General features: G+C 40.4%; 1 protein-coding gene across 6 annotated transcripts in view; it reads left to right on the top strand.

The window, feature by feature from the left end:
• LOC140343672 (golgin subfamily A member 1-like) overlaps positions 1-16,967 on the top strand; it is a 322,269-nt gene that overhangs the window by 164,390 nt on the left and 140,912 nt on the right. For all 6 annotated transcript variants that reach the window (XM_072430480.1, XM_072430483.1, XM_072430478.1 and 3 more), the window contains 2 exons: positions 4,716-4,868; positions 4,957-5,016. In XM_072430480.1, coding sequence (XP_072286581.1) covers positions 4,716-4,868; positions 4,957-5,016 — 213 coding nt within the window. The remainder of the gene's footprint in view (positions 1-4,715; positions 4,869-4,956; positions 5,017-16,967) is intronic.

The raw sequence follows: 16,967 nt of genomic DNA, 5'->3' as shown, positions 1-16,967 counted from the left end.
TTCTTCCACTGGCCGGATCAATATTAAAAAGCTTTAGCCTGTACAAAGCCCAACAAAAACCCAGATGGTGCCATGTCTGCAGCATAGTGTGCCAAGTCCAATCTAGCCTATTCTTGAGGTTTATGAGTAGCTTGCACCTTGCAGTGCACCCTCAGTATTTACTTTCATGCAGTCTTCTGTTTATAGTAGACTTGGATATCTATACACCTACTTCCCGGAGAGTGTTGTTCACTGTTGTGTCTGTTGTGAAGGGGTTTCTCTTCACCATGGAAATGATTCTGCAATCATCCACCACTGTTGTCTTCCGTGGACGTCCAGGTCTTTTGGCTTTGCTGAGTTCACCAATGCTTTGTTTCTTTCTCATTATGTACCAAGCTGTAGATTTTGCCACTCCTAATATTGTAGCAATTTCTCAGATTTTTATTTTTGTTTTTGCAGCCTAAAGATGGCTTGTTTCACATGCATGGGGAGCTCCTTTGAACGCATGTTGTCTGTTCACAGCAAAATCTTCCACATACAAGCACTAGCCCCGCCACCCCCCTCAAATCAACTCCAGGCCTTTTATCTGCTTAATTGATAATGACATAACGAAGGAATTGCCCACACCAGCCCAGGAAATAGCCTTTGAGCCATTTGTCCAATTACTTTTGAGCCCCTGAAACAAAGTGATTGTGTAAAAAAAAAGGCTTTAGTTCCTCACATTTTTATGCAATCTTTTTGTTCAACCCACTGAATTAAAGCTGAAAGTTCAACTGCATCTGAGTTGTTTCATTTAAAATTAATTTTGTGGTAATGTACAGAACCAAAATTAGAAAAAAGTTGTCTCTGTCCAAATATTTATGGACCTTAACTGTAGATGTATACAAAAATATATATGTTCATAGATAGGTTTCACAGCATGGTCCTTCGTCTGCTGCCATGATTTAGAATGTGGAAAAATTAGCTCAGAGCAGAGCAATTACAGGTTCAGTGTAAATAGATTAAACTTCAGTTTAGTAGTGTAACCATACCTTTTAGGCTTCCACCTCACCTTTTGCGTGCCAGTCAACTTCGGTTTTCAATGCTCAGGTAGATGTGCAAGTATGACTTTACTCACAATGGAGGCTATGTAAGCGCCAACGTGCATGAGCAGGAAAAAGAATTTAGAATGCCTAATATAGTCCTTTCAGTCCTGACAGACACTACTGTATATTTATCATGTATTACTTAACATTTTGCCCAGCTTTTTTTAACTATTTTTATTTTTTTGTGCTTGTACCTCAGCTAGTCTGATCTTGATTTGCCCTTTGCTATGTTTCCTGTTTGCCACCTGCCCTGACCTCCGCTTGTCTCTGACTATTTCTCATGCCTTTCACCTGATCTAAGTGTGTCCTTGATTTGCCCTCTTGGCTGTTTTTGCACTGAGCTATCCCTGTTTGCTTCTGATGGGGACAGCCTGGGGGCCATGACCTGGTTGCATCCTGCAGCCACCAGGGTTTACAGCCCCTAAAGCCAGGTGGGGTGCTCTGGTGAAGACTGAGAGTCACTTAGACTTATGCTTCAGGCATCTGACAGGGCATGAAGGCCTAAAAGATGCATTTAGATAGTATGCAGGCTTCTGGGGATGTCTCTCCTCTGGAGGAGCTATGCAAACAGTTTTCTGATCTGAAGTCCTTTCTACATAAGGTCCAGGGGGGATACTACCAACTTGAAAGTTGGATTTAGTTTCTGTTCAGCCAACCAGTTCCTATGGCCAATTTACCATCTGGTCCTGTGGTAGCTGCCTAAATTGGCAATGCAAATCTTATTCACTGGGGAAAGAAATCAATCCTGAGCTTTCCATGTTCGGTGCCTACTTTACTTTTCTTTTCAGCCCAGAAAGTCCATCACCTCAAAACACTCCAGAACCAATGCGGCAAGGACTCGCCAGACCCTTGCTGCCAAATAAGAAGCACCAGATGTGCCTTCAGGCTTACCTTTGTACTGTAGACTTTTCTACAGAATGGCCCAGTCTGTCCTTTCGGTAAGGCAAAGGAAAGACCCCTTCCAGCTTTTTCTGTCTTGGGGTCTTCCTCCACTCATGGGTCACTTTTGTTGGGCCTCAATGAAATTTTTTGTCATTAAAGACATTGGAGCCTGTACTTGCATTCTTGCTGTCATTCGTGCTGCCTTTCTCACCCAGCATCCACACCTATTGCTGCACTCCAAGACACAACCTTTTCCATTATGACTCATGGCTGATTCCATCATTAAGTCCAGACCAGTAACTCAGGAATCATATTCACGCCTGAGTTTTTTTCCTCTTGGTCATTCATGTACTTTGAAAAAAATTCCTCCCAGTTGTTGTCAATCTGGGCATATTGGGGAGATTCCACCTGCAATGTGAATGTTTTTAGGTATTCCCTTCCCTCTCTTCTTTTACACACATTGGCTGTATACAAAACCTGAAAAATGACATTTCAGGAATCATACTATGCAATTTCTGGGGTTCCCTACATAAGTAATATCCATGAGCTCAGTTGCTTTGATTTAGCCAGCCCCTGTGGACAAAAAAGGAGTCTAGTACAGAAAGTTTATCAGAACATTTTCAGCTGTAGTCTCTCCCATGATCAAGCTCGCCAGTTACCTGTTGCTTTTTTCTGGTCTCAAGGCATTTGAAAAGATAAAAAAAATATTCTATACTTCTCACATATTAAAGCATCCAGACCCTTCCCTGACATTCATCAAGATTCGCTCCAAGTGAGCAGGTTCTTGGTTTTTATTTCACCCGGTCCCTTTCTTTTCTAGGAAACTGAATCCTGCCAAAATAAATATATTGGCAACTGGGAACTGTTGGCTATTAAGACCTGTTTATTGGTGAATGGTGTTACCTTTTTGGAAGAAGCTGCTTGTTCCAAACCAGTTGTTACTGATGCCTTATGACACAGCAGGTGATTTGGGCCCTTCCTATTTTGATTTTTATGTAACCTTCCAGCAAGGATTTGAGAACTCTAAACCCAATGCATTATCTCATATGTTACCAAAAGAACTTGGCTTGGTTAAGCTGGATACCATTTTTCCAGTAAAAAAATTAAAAATATTCCATCCGGAAACCCGATGTTCCCTCAGCGGATTAAATACAAAAAGCGTACTGCACGTGGGCAGCAAAAGGTTTAGCCACAATAGGTGAATTTTACTACACTAGCCTCCCAAGACCTATCACCCTGTGGACTTTACAACTTAAATACGCGATACCACAGAAAGTGGCACATCTGCACCTCTGCTGCTTCAAAGCGATCACATGACATCTGACAGCCAATCGAGCTGCATGTCATGTGCTCGCATTGCTTGTACACAGACTACTGTGTACATTTACCGGCATCTCATACAAACACCGCTGCGGACCACTTCCGGTCCGCGGATGGTGGTTGGGTGCCGCTTCGTTTTCAATAATGGATCATGTACTCGCGGCCCACTGAAAACACCGCCGCGGACCGGTAGTGGGCCGCGGCCCGGTGGTTGGGGACCGCTGCTGTAAATCACGGGCATCAGACCCAGCCCAAGTTGTGGGACATAACAGATTTGACAACCTACTGGCAGCCACCCCTCTATTGTTTCTGTTTACCCCCGTATACAAGCAATATACCTCCAACTGCTTGCAGAGATCAATGTTCAATTATTGCAAAGGGATTTTGGCCTCCCGGAGCTATCCAGAACCAGAACAAAGGATACACCATGGTCAGAAAGACCACACTCAATGAAATTTGAAGGGAAACACATTTTAAATTTTACACAGGCAATATAAATTTTTTTGACCAAGGAATCAGATGAGTTCCCCGGGTCCAGTTGGAGGCAGAAATGCGGAGAATGCAAGGCCACAGGTAAACGCTGTCTGTGAGACTGTGTAACAGTACAAAAGTTTTGGAGAGAAATTCTCGCCTACATAGACCAAATTACAAAGGAGTTATTACTTCTAGAGCAGGTATTATGTCTGTTTAGGTGCCAGGGAAAATCCATTACTAAACCTTCCAAGAAGGGCAAACAAAATTGGATTGTTCTATGCCTCCTGGCAGCCAGGAGAACAATCATGTAACAATGGATTCATCCACAACCACCCAGACTGGGGGCAGTAGCGACGTCATTGATTGTTTATTTTTTCAGGCATCTATTACGAGCTGACAAAAATGATGATAGTATTGTAATGAAGTTTTTTAATAAATGATATGACTTTGTGGAATACTCTCTTGGTTCTGCAGAAATACAACAAATATTGCACCACCATTGCTACTCCACCTAGCACACTCTCAAATTTCTTTAGGGACAGACTCCTCAGGAATCCTGACAACAATTGAGACATTTCCTATATGCTAGTTTCTCGGATCAAGAATAGGTCACTCCCAAGGGGAGAATCGCTTACAGGATCAAAATACCCCACCCCCTCTTTTTTCTATCCCCACCCCCAGATCCCATATTGTTTGATTGATTGATTTCATAAGCAAAGTGCAAGAAGGTTTTGTTTTCAAGTATGTGTACTATAATGTTTTATTTTTCTTTGTTATTTAAGATAGACTCACTAATTTATGCCAAACTGTGTATTGTTATTCTATTTCCTTTTTTTTTACTGAATGATAACATGCTTGTTTACTGTTTTGTCAATATCTCTCTGCTACAAAAAATAAAGTTTATAAAAAAACGAAGGTGGGTTGTTTCTGCACTTTTCTTTAGTATGTACTTTTTTGTATTATGTGCATGCCCAGGTCTCCTCAGCACAAGAAGCAGTTTCTGCACTGCATCAACCTCTGAATGGTGCCATCAGCTGGAAATCCAATGGTGAGGTGAAAGTGGCTGACATTCTCCAATTACAGAGGGAAAACCAGGAACTGGAGCAGCAGATTGTGGAAAAGAATAAGGTGAGAATGGCACTGGGCTTGCTTTGAAATGATGAAACTGAATGAACAATCTTTTTCTAAAGTTTTACTGCTTTTTTGTTCTTAATAGACTATAAAACAACTTCAGCAGAGGATGGTGGAGCTGAAGAAAACTTTGCAGAAAGAGCTGGTGAGAGACTTTGTTGAGTAGCTGTTGTTTTGTTAAAGGTTATTCAATTACAGGTTGGCATCCATCTAATTTTATTTACTCCTGTTATTTTTACTTTTGGTAAAAAATCCTTCAGGTTAGGCATAGGAAGGATAGGAGATTGGGAGAAAGGAGGATGTAAGTATATGTGCAAAAAAGAGGTGGTCAGAATGATAATGTAGGAGTAGGGTGAAATGAATAGGTGGTGTGAATCATAAAGCTGCTGTGGAATTGGAGAGGAGATGGTAAAATTGGTAAAAGGGGGAATTGGTAATGCTGGAGTAGTAAGAAAAACTACATAGCATTGCTCAATTAGCAATGTATCATCATGGGACAGAAAGTAGTGAGATAGACTAAAGAGGTGCAAATGACTGTATTCACTGGCACTAGAACATAAGAGAACTAAAAGTGGTGAGACTATTAAATATGAAGTGTTGGGCTAATTGCTACTTTAGTGTGAAATATAAAAGTTATGATTTGAGATATGCCACTAATTCTTTGTCCCTATGTGCTCTTTAACACACACCTGATTAAACACAAACACTTTAGCTGCATTACTTACCACAGCAGAATGTGATCAGGATTACCAACCTTTTTTGTGTGTTTTTTTTTTTAAATATATTTTGTCTGATTGGTGCCCTTCTCTGTTTTTGGGTACTACTCAATGATGCCCCACATATCTTAATTTGACTGTATATTTTAATGAACACTAAAGTAAAATAATTAATGAAAAATTTACCAACATCTATTGAGAAAAACAGCAGAATGACTACTAGTTTTGTTCGTCCTGTTACCTTTTAGGGAGTTTGTTGCTCCCTGTGCTGCTTGATACAAACTGAACTCATTAACAGAAGTAGGATTTAAGCTTCAGGGTGGTATGGTTCCCTTGATTGCTTTTAGTTCAGCTGATGGCAGCTGGCAACATAAACCCAGCACAAACTTAGGCCTTTTACACTCAACTTGATTTAATCTTATCCTGTAAACATTATTCTTAAAAATGTCTATTTCAGTGAGCATGTACAAGCTTCCAAGTGATTTTTAGATTATTTTAAACTTTTAGACAGAGATTGATTAGGGTATAGCTTTTTCAGCACTGAAGATGCGAAAAGATAGTTTGTTATCTAAAAAAGGACTTCTAGGAAGATGCTTACACTCTCATCTTTAAAAAAAAAAAAAAAAAAAAAGCTGCATTAGCAATACTGCTTATTCAAAACAGAAAGTAATTTAAACCCATTTGAAACATACATAAGATTTGTGATGATCCATCCCTACTTGCCTCAGCAAACCAATCTTTTACAGTTTTAGCTCAAACACCAGAAAGAAAGGGGGCAGAACTAAAAAAAAAAAAAGGATAAATCCCACATTCTCATTGTGACTTCAGCTCATGGTCCCAGTGCAGCTGCCTCACCAACGTTTGCTTTTCCTACAGACTTAGGATCCTCCGGGTTCTACATGACTTAACAAGGTTCAAGAAAGGCAAAGAGGCATTTGTGGATGTTTAAGTAGCATCTTCTGTTGCTTCCCTAGACTTGTCTCTGAAGGCTCTGTCAAAACCACCCTAGACATTTATCAAAAAGTTCACTACCTTATCCCCCAGGAAAGGGCCAGAACTGTATTTGCCACAATATTGTGCCACTTACAGGTAGGCCATGCTATGCCATATTTGTCCTTTTGTTTGAAAATCTCCTACAAAAGACATTAAATTTGCACATACATACCCTGTTTCCCCGATGATAAGACACTGTCTTATTTTTTTTGGAAGGCCAAAATATGCTCTAGGGCTTATTTTCAGGGGGATGCCTTATTTACCCATGAAGAAGACTACAGTACACAGTTATTGTTCATGTGCCATTCATGTCCACTTCTGATCAATCTGTGCCAATCATTGTCCCCTTCTGATCAATCATGTGCCATTCATGTCCACTTCTGATCAATCATGTGCCATTCATGTCCACTTCTGATCAATCTGTGCCAATCATTGTCCACTTCTGATTAATCTGATCCATTCATTGTCCCCTTCTACTGTAATCAATAATATACCGTACCATTAAATGTCCCATTGTAATTCATCATATACTGTACCATTTAATGTCCCATTCTAAAGCTTATATACAGTAAGTGGTATTGCTCACAGCAAAAGAAACCTGTCTGTGTCTCACTTTTGGATGTTCTGGCCGTGAACAAACTCCTGCAGTCTCCGTTAGGGAGGGATGAGGGAAGCTGCCTGTGTTTGCTTGGGCGGAGTCACATGCGCGCACTGCAGTCCTGTCACTTCCTCTTCATGACGAGGCGCGGCACACAGCGGAGGAACCACACGGAGTCACCCACCGTACCACCCGATTCGGGTAAGCGCAGGTATCGGTGGGTGGCTTATTTGCGGGGGGGGGCCTTATTTTACATTTTTCTCTAAAAAGGGGGGCTGTCTTATTTGATGGCCCTGCCTTATCATCGGGGAAACACGGTAGTGCAGGGTCCTAGTGGAACTAGCTGTAATCTTACCGGTCTAGTAAGAAATAATGACAGGAAAATAAAATTTTACAATGCCTTCTTGCATGTCCAGTCTCCTAAAAATTTTTGAGATGCATCTTCAAGCTACTCTTAGATCTTACCTGATTTAAAAATGATACCTGTAAACTGGGTCACATGTTTCCATATATAAAGCTAAAATTTCACTCTCCATACTCCATACACACATTAATACATTACATTACTTCCATACATTTCTTCCTGCCTTTACCAACCAGGAAGTGCCATATATAAGAGATTCATATCCAGGGTAACTCCCCAATAAGCAACACTATCCACTGTCCCACAAAGATTTCTCTGTTAAACATTGTCTCATCCTGTTACACTGAAGAGGTCTTAATCTGGCATTTTTGCTCACCCTCTGAAGCACAGGCATTCCTGACATAAGCTGAACACATCATTCCCCAGGCCACGTTGATGACTGTACATGTACCAGGATATGGCAAATATAGTAGACAACCACAACTTGTGGGTTGCCCTTTTCTTTTTCTGTGGACCCTCAAATATTAACAGTCTTGTAGGCTTTACCTACACAGGAAGACAAACAATATAGAGGCTATGCTTCAAAAAGATGTGGTGGAGAACAGATAGAATGTGTATAGCTTATCCTTTAAGATCCAGAACCTTGCAGCAGAAAAGCAATTCCTGGAAGCTAGTGTCTCAGTTGGAGTGGTCCAGGACTCAATATGAAGAACATCTCCTGTCTGTTTCTATACCACACATGGTATGAGGTGTCGGAGGTGACAGGTTCGACAAATCTTCAATCCACGCTTGCAGTGGTATTTAATACATTCCTGCTGAACCCTTTTCGGTCTCCCTTTGAATTGCATAAGTCTACAGTGCCTAAGGCCCAAGACCCAAGGATCCTGTGGGACCTAGTGATGCAATGGATAGGGTGCATTTTTTAATGATCATCTGGAATAGGGGCCCAGTATACTATTATGGAACTCAAATCAGTTACCTTACCGGGCATATCCATATCTCAATATTTTGGACTTATCTGCTTAGGATATCTGCTGGATGGATTACATGAATCCGGTATGTATTACCTTTGAGGTTTTCCATTTTATCTCATTGTCAGGCATAAGGGAAAATCAGTATTGTATCCTTTTATTTTCTGTAGCTAATATGATGTGACAGGACTGTCTTTAATGCCAACTGATTTTATTCTCATTCTAGAGCATTTTTTATGTACTGTTTGACAGGATCTAGATATTTGTGAGGTTTCAGTGGGTTAAGTTTAGGACAAGGTTGAGGGAACTGCAAATTATCACATTTTTTGTATCACAAACTCTTCCTTATCACTTCCAGTACAGCTTTAAGAGTTCCAGAGATATGGCTATTTGTCATATTTCAAAATAAAGTTCTCTTAATTCGAGGCTTTTAGTTGCTATCTCATCCTTTTACAGCACTTATATTTTCACTACTATTTTTCTTTTTAATGGCCAAGCAATTTTATACAAACATTTTTATTCTTTTGGACCTTTCACAGATACTGTTTAGATTGACCTCCCCCTTTACTTAATAAATTGAAACTTGATTTACTAGGCTGGTCATTTGGTGTTATTCCTTCTGAAAGTGAAGAATGAGAGAAATAAGGCTGTGAAAAAAAATTGTAGTGACTGCATTCTGAATAAACTCAAACATTCACTGTATAAACTGAAAAACGTTTCAAGATTTTGCTTTCCTTTTAATAACTAAACTAATATTTAGTTGTATACCCCACTCTTTTTGATAACTGCTGCATACTGTGTTGTATGGAGTGGAACAACTTGCATCTGCATTCCACAATTCTTCTGCATTTCCTGGTTTTTCCTCAGAAACAGAATTTTTGATGTCACCCCACTGGTTTTCTATTATATTAAGTTTCACAGATAGGGCTGGCTACTCCATTACATCAATCTTGTTGGTCTGGAACCAAGATGTTGATCCTTTACTGGTATGTTTGTTTGTGTGTTGGGTCATGCATTTCGAGGACATTTCATTATTGGCATATGGCAACATGACCCCTACAAATTTTTTTATGTATTCAAGCTGATGATCCATGATCATAGTGTAAGAAACATCCCCATATATCATTATGCTTTTGCCACCATGCTTCACTATCTTCACAGTGTTCTGTGTGGCTTGGGGGGTCATCTGACAGCCCTAAACCAAAGAAGAACAAACTTTCTGTGATCAGACCACAAAAAATTGCACCATTTCTCTTTAGGCCAGTCAATTTATTATTTGACAAACTATAACGGCTTCAGCACATGTCTTTTTTTTAAACTTTGAGGAGGGCTTATTACCGATAACTTGGCTTCACATAGGTGTTTTCTAATTGTAGCAGTACTCACAGGTAATTTTAGACCTTCTTGGATCTTCCTGGATCTGATCTTTGGTTGGATCTTTCCTGTTTGGCTATATTTCCATCCATTTGAATGGTAGTTTTGCATTTTCCTACACATCTTTCATGTTTTGGTTGCCATTTAGTTGCAGTTTATCATTTTTTGCAACTCTTTATATGTTTTCCCCGTTCCAATCAACTTGTTACTTCAAGTACACTGTTCTTCTGAACAATGTCTGGAACAACCCATTTTACCAAAGTTCAGATGTGCCCAGTCAACAGCTACCCACAGAGCTAAGCATTTTTTGGTTCAGTCAAAATTAGTTTTTTTTACCCGGTTTTACAGACTGGAAGGTCTGTTTAGACAGGTCAGTGGTATATTCTAAGCATTTATGAAGTTGTTGTCTTGTGGTGGGATAAAGCGTAGATATTAAACTTTCCCTCGATTGAAAGAACAGTTCCAGTTTGTGATAGATATCAGTGCTCAAGCCAGAAATTTTGTGGGCTGGGTGGGAAGAAATTGTAGGTGGGTGGTAGCCCCTGTATTGTGACCAAACTCTTTGTTAACCACCAAAAAACAGCCGGGTGGGTGCTGAAAAGTGCCGGGGTGGAGCACCCAGCTAAAAGGGCCTGGGGAGAACCCTGGATATATATATATATATTTTTTTTAGTATTGCACTTAATCCACTCTATTTGGAACAGAAAATTGTAATTTTGTTAAAAATACATTTCGGAGTTGGGGTGGGTAGTATGTATCGAAAATCATTAAATGCCTACTACCAACATCAGTAGGAGTTCCAACAGATAAGAAAACCTCTGCATTCCAAATTTGAAAACGTTTAGAAGTGCAAGCAGGAGTAAATACCAGTTCCCCCATAATAGGAAAAAGAAGACATGATAAGGGTTGAGGCCTGACCAGTTTAGTGCAGCTTAATTTTACAATAAATTATATGAACAGGAGCGTTGTTACCATGAAGATATAAAAGCTTCTGCCAAACCCCAAGCATATTCATAAGGACAAAAATAGAGGGATAGAAAAGAAGATAGAAAAATACAGAGGTATGCCACCTAATTGCTGGGTATCAACATATTGATACTTAAAACTTTAAAATGAACCTGTCTTTAGTTCTTCTAAAGAGTGTCTAAAGAAACAATGCAAATTTCTCCTAACGTGTATGATATTTTTAACAACTTAATAGACATATTAGAGAACCATGAAAATGCTATAACATAAATGATTGTATTGTATTGTGGTATGTAACAAATATTTGTGTATACATTAGGGTATACAAAAATATATATGACATATGTAAGACCTGTCTTTAGTTCTCCTAAAGAGTACCTAAAAAAAACTATGCACATTTCAAAGTCTATGATATTTTTAACAACATATTAGAGAACCAAGAAAATTCTATAACATAAATGATTGTATTGTATTGTGGTATGTAACAAATAGGTGTGTATACATTAAGGGTAAATAAAAATATATATGACATGTGGGGATATTAAATTAGAGACAACATTTAATACAAAGTCAGAAGTTGAATTCATATCTAAACAAATACATTATTATGTTTATCATAAAGTCATTACATATGAGGAAATGGTAAATTAAACTGGTTAGTTACCAAGAGGATTAAATATGTGAGGAATATATATCTGAGACTATAATATATATAAAATAAATGTGTGCAAATACTAGAAGTTTGATTGTAAGGATTAGGAAATTATTAAGTCCATACAACATATAAAATTGGTAAAGTCGTACCTTTAAAATATATGGAAGAGAGAAGAACGTACCTTTATGATAAGGATGAATAGTAGAAGATGGGATAAAGTCTAAAAGGGTCAGATACTTTTGAATAAAGCTTTAAAAAGATCTCTCTATTAAAAGGAATTTATTAGGCTTATATTGTTCTACCTGTCAGGTAGGTAGACCAACCTACATTGATTTACCTGTCAGGTAGGTAGACCAACCTACCAAATAGTTTGGTTAGCAGTCAGCTTGGAAAAATAGGGAGGAATTTCTAAATAATAGAAATAGTCATATATATCACATAGACTGTTAGTGTGGAGAACTCAGGGTTTTATAGGTTGTGAAGGATCTAGAAATAAAGGTCAGAAAATAAATGGATTTATTGAGGAATTCAAATTAAAATAAAACTTGGGGTCATATTGAATGTGGGAATTCTGTGGAGAAAAATAGAATATTACATTTACTACCGGTATAAACTAGCAAAGATTAGGTCCCTAGTGGCTAGTAGGTTCATAGCAGGAAATGGCATGCCGAGAGACCGCCTCAAATAGGCTGGTGTCAGTGTCCTCATAGCTAGGCACTCACTCCGCATGTGCTTTATTAGAAGAGCAGTGTATCTGAGTCAGACTAGGTTCTCCTGTCAATCAGCTCAGCACAGGATATTGTCATTAAACGCTAGTATCCCGGATGCTGCTGAAAGGCTGTCAGCTCAGTGGAAGTTCAGAGTTAGGATTGGCACTTTCCACTGTCTGTTGTCTGTTAGAGAGAATCTGATAAACGTATAGTACAAAGATATAGTACAAAGATCATACATATAACCCTACATATATGTGCGATAAGGAGGCGGTTAGTGATTGGAACGTACCCTTATCAAATAAAATTTAAAAAGTTCTGTGAAATTATAGGAGTTATTATTAGTTGTTTTAGAAAGTTTGTATAGGTTAGTAAAGAGTATTCTGTTAATTGTTGGTAGATCAGAAAGGAAGGAGGTTTTCTAAATAAAGAGAATAATGAAGAAATGACTTAAAGCTTAAAAAGACATTAGGGCTAGGAAAAGAAGGGTCTTTAACAGAACTATTCATTTAGTCTCGCTTTGGAGTATTTGTACATCAATGCCCACCAGGTGGATTGGATGGGACTGAAAATTGGATGGGACAGTCCTGAAAATTTAATAACTTCATAGTTGTGGTTTGTACCTACATGGTATCCAAAGGGTGTAAGAATTCTGTTGCTCATAACTGAATAAATATGTTTATAAATGCGTTATAAAAGGTTATAAATGCTTTTTCTTGCTCTTACCAACATAAAAGGCCCCGCAAATGCACATAATGACACTGATTGTTTCACAGTTAATAAGCGGATGCTGGGGTATGTGATTGTCTGTTTGGAAGTGGAATGCATTGGGTCTCATTAATCCAGGCACATTGTGAATAGTGGCCACATTTGTAAGTGTCAGGATCTCCTCAGGCAGGTAGCACGGGATCACCTAAGGCACGGAGTCTAAGTGACACCAGGTCTTCACCAGGGCACCCCACAAGGGGTGATGGGCCAGTAGCTTGGGGGTTACTGGGCTGCTCGGGGTCACTAGGTCGTGACCCTTGGGGTCACCCCACCTGAGGAGGAAGGCTGGAGCGGCCTCGGTGTACAGACAGGAGGCAGGTGGATGCAGTCTGGATGCAGGCAGGAGGCAGGTGGATGCAGTCTGGTTCCTTGCACAGGTCAGGGCAGGGGCCAGACAGGCAAAGTCAAGTTCCAGGCACAGGGCAGGCAGCAGACAGGCAGTCAGGTTCCCTGTGCAGGTCAGGTTAGAAATCACAAAGGAATCACAAGCAGAATATCAAGGTAGTTGGTGCATGTTCTGTCAGCCAGAGACAGAGTGAGTGTTGTGTTTGGTAGCTCGGCAGGGTACACAGGCACGAGATGCAGCAGGACGGTTTAGCAGGGGCCGCTTTGGTAATCAACAGGCATTGTGACAGTGCCCTCCCTTCAGGGCAACCTACGGGTGACCACAGGGCCTGGTTTATCCGGGTGTGCCCGATGAAAAGCCCTTACCAACCTGGTGGCATGAACATTACTAGAAGACTCCCAGGAATTTTCCTCTGGACCGAAACCTTTCCATTTAACTAGGTACTGAAGACTACTCCCTGACCTCCTAGAATCCATGATGGCCTCAACTTCAAATTCTTCATTACCTTCAACCAATACTGGAGGAGGTGGTTGAGAGGATCTGCCAGACAAAGAACTCTGATTTCAAGCAAGACACATGAAATATCGGATAGATCTTCAAGGATTAGGGCAACGTAAGTCGAACAGCCACCTGGTTGATGACCTTCAAGACACAGAACGGACCGATAAACATGGGGCCCAACTTCCTAGAGGGGCAGCGATGTCTCAGGTTGGCAGTGGATAGCCAGACAAGGTCCCCAGGCTTAAATTCAGGACAAGACCGCCTCTTCTTGTCAGCTTCCTTCTTTGTTCTTGCCTGTGCTTGAGCCAGACAGGATTTTATTCTCTTCAAATTGTCCGAAATTAATGTGACATGATCTTGAACCTCCGGAACAGAAGATTTAACAGGGCAATTTAGGATTGGGGCAGGATGAAATCCATAGTTTGCAAAAAATGGTGGCTGAATAAACTTCATTGTTGTATCCAAACTCCGCCATGGGCAGCAGGGAGACCCAGTTGACAGCAGCTGAGAAACAGCGGAGATATTGCTCTAGGATTTGATTGGTTCTCTCTGTTTGACCATTACTTTGGGGCTGATAGCCAGAGGACTTTTTATACAAAGCTTCTTGCAGATTTCTTGCCAGAATTTGGAGGTGAATTGCACCCCTCTATCAGATACAGTCTTGTCTGGAATTTCATGGAGACGCACTACATCCCTTAGAAATGTCTCAGCTGTCGCTGCTGCAGAGGTTGTCCCCTTCATTGGGATAAAAAGAGCCATTTTAGTGAGGTTATCAACCACTAAGAAAACAGAGTTGTACAGTCCTGAAGGGGGAAGTTCCACAATGAAGTCCATAGATAGCATGCTCAAAGGCCTGTTTGGGATGGGCAAGGGTCTCAAGTAACCCCCATGGTTTAACTCTCATACTCTTGGAATGGGCATAGGTGACACACGAGGAGACAAAGGACTTACAATCCTGGGGAAGCTTTGGCCACCAAAAGGTCTGCTGTATGAGATCCAGAGTGTAGGACACTCCAAAATGACCTGCCAGCAGGTTGTCATGACAAGCTTCTAAAGCAGCAAGCCAGAGTGTTTCAGGAACAAAAATCTTCCCCTTATGCAAAAAAATAAAACACCTTTTCTGGTAAGGTTGAGGTTTGGGTCGACTGGGTAGGTGTGCATCGCTCCTTTTATCAGTTCCATTAAGTCCGTACAAATCAACATGAAATTCTTAGTGGCTAGAATAGTATCAGGCAAAGATGGGTATGGTCCTCTGGAAACATATTTTTTGCCCCAGGGCGGAAGGTCACATGAAAGTCAAAGAGGGAAATGAAAAGAGCCCAACAGGCTTGGCGAGGGTTAAGCCTTTTGGCCTTTTTCAGGTATTCCAGATTCTTCTGATCTGTGAATATTAGAATAGGATGTGGGGCGCCTTTCAAAAGGTAACGCCATTCCTCAAGGGTGGACTTAATGGCCAGCAATTCTTGGTCACTGATTTCATAGTTCCTTTCAGCGGGGCTCATCTTCCGGGAGAAGAAAGAGACAGGATGCAACCAGAGCCTTGGGTCCAAAGCGTTTTGACAAGATGGCCCTGACCGCTTATTCTGATGCGTCTACTTCTAGGACAAAGAGTAGAGATGGGTCCGGATGTCTCAGAATGGGAGTGGATGTGTCGGTCAAAGGCAGACTGAGCCTCAGGCGTCTGTGAGAAGGTAACGCGTGGGCTCGTGAGGTTTGTTGGAGGGGACACAATAGCAGAGAACCCCTTGAAAAATTTCCGATAGAAGTTAGCAAACCCCAAAAATCGCTGTACACTTTTTCGTTTGGTCGGTGCTGGCCACTCCACTACTACTGATACCTTCTTAGGATCCATGGCGATCCCCGGGTTAGAAATAAGACCCAGAAACTGGATGACGTCTTTCTCAAATTCATATTTCTCTGGCTTGGCATTTAGTCCATGAACGCAGAGGCAACCTAGGACCTTTTTGGCATGGTTTCTATGCTCCTCCAAGGATGAAGAGAAGATCAGAATGTCATCGAGGTAGACTACCAGAAATATGTCTAGAAAATCACGGAAGATGTCATTTACGAAGTGCTGGAAGGTAGCGGGGGCATTGCAGAGCCCAAAAGGCAAATATTTGGATGTGTGGATTCGAGGAAATAGAAGGGTAAAAAATAGATTTGAGTTTGCACATTAGGGGTTTGGGGGGGTTAAGATTGGGGTCAGGGTGAGTTGGTAATTATTGAGTAGGTAAGGGGATATTAATATCCAACTTGCTTTTTATCATTAGCTAATATAAGTCTTTGAGGAAGTCTTAGGAAAAGTTTTTTGTGTTTTTTAGTATAGCGCCTAGATTGAATAAAGAGGTTTGAACTGAAGACAATATTACAGAGTCTGATGTGGTGGCACTTGAGTTAAGGGATAAATTGGAAAAGACCACATTGGTAATAGGTGATGTGGATGTCAAGGTGGGAATAGTTAGGTTAGGGAGTGTAAGGGGGAGTGACTGGTTAAGTTAATTTGTAGTAATTTTTTCTGCTAGGTGTCATAATAAGTGTAGTGGGTCTTGTGCTTAAGGGACCTGTAGTGGATGATCCTGTTTTTTAGTATCCAGGAAAGGTTAGGGGTGGTCCTGTTAATGTGTTAGGTGTTTGTGTAAGATTTTCCAGGTTTAACCTTGTGGCGCATATCCAAAGAACATAGTTGGTAAGAGACAGGTGAGTGTCAATAGGTTGGGATATAGAGGATTGTTGGGTTGTCAAGGATGTGGTAGTGGTGGTTTTGTGCGAAAAACATGGATCCCAATTGCCTTTCTATTGATGAATGCCCATTTGTCATACTGGAGTTTTTTGTCCTTTATAGTGTGGATAGTGGTTGTACCTTCCCAAATGTGTTTTGATTTCATCAAATTTATCAGTGTAGGCAGGTGAGTAAATGACTACATTGTGTGTTTGTAAAGATTGTAACTCAAGAGCAGAGATGTCCTGCTCATAATAGTTGATAGGAATACCCATGAGTTCCCCTGAACATCTAATAAATGTGTTTTCCCAATCCTTTTTAATGCGTTCATTATTTTTAACATTCAAGAAGATTTGGACTTTTAGTCCATATAATTAGGCTATATAATTAATATTAACAGGAGTGTGGTTACTGT

Source organism: Pyxicephalus adspersus, chromosome Z, assembly GCF_032062135.1.
Source record: "Pyxicephalus adspersus chromosome Z, UCB_Pads_2.0, whole genome shotgun sequence".
NCBI lineage: Eukaryota > Metazoa > Chordata > Amphibia > Anura > Pyxicephalidae > Pyxicephalus > Pyxicephalus adspersus.
Note: the sequence above shows the minus strand (reverse complement) of the source record. Positions and strands in the feature narration are given on the sequence as shown.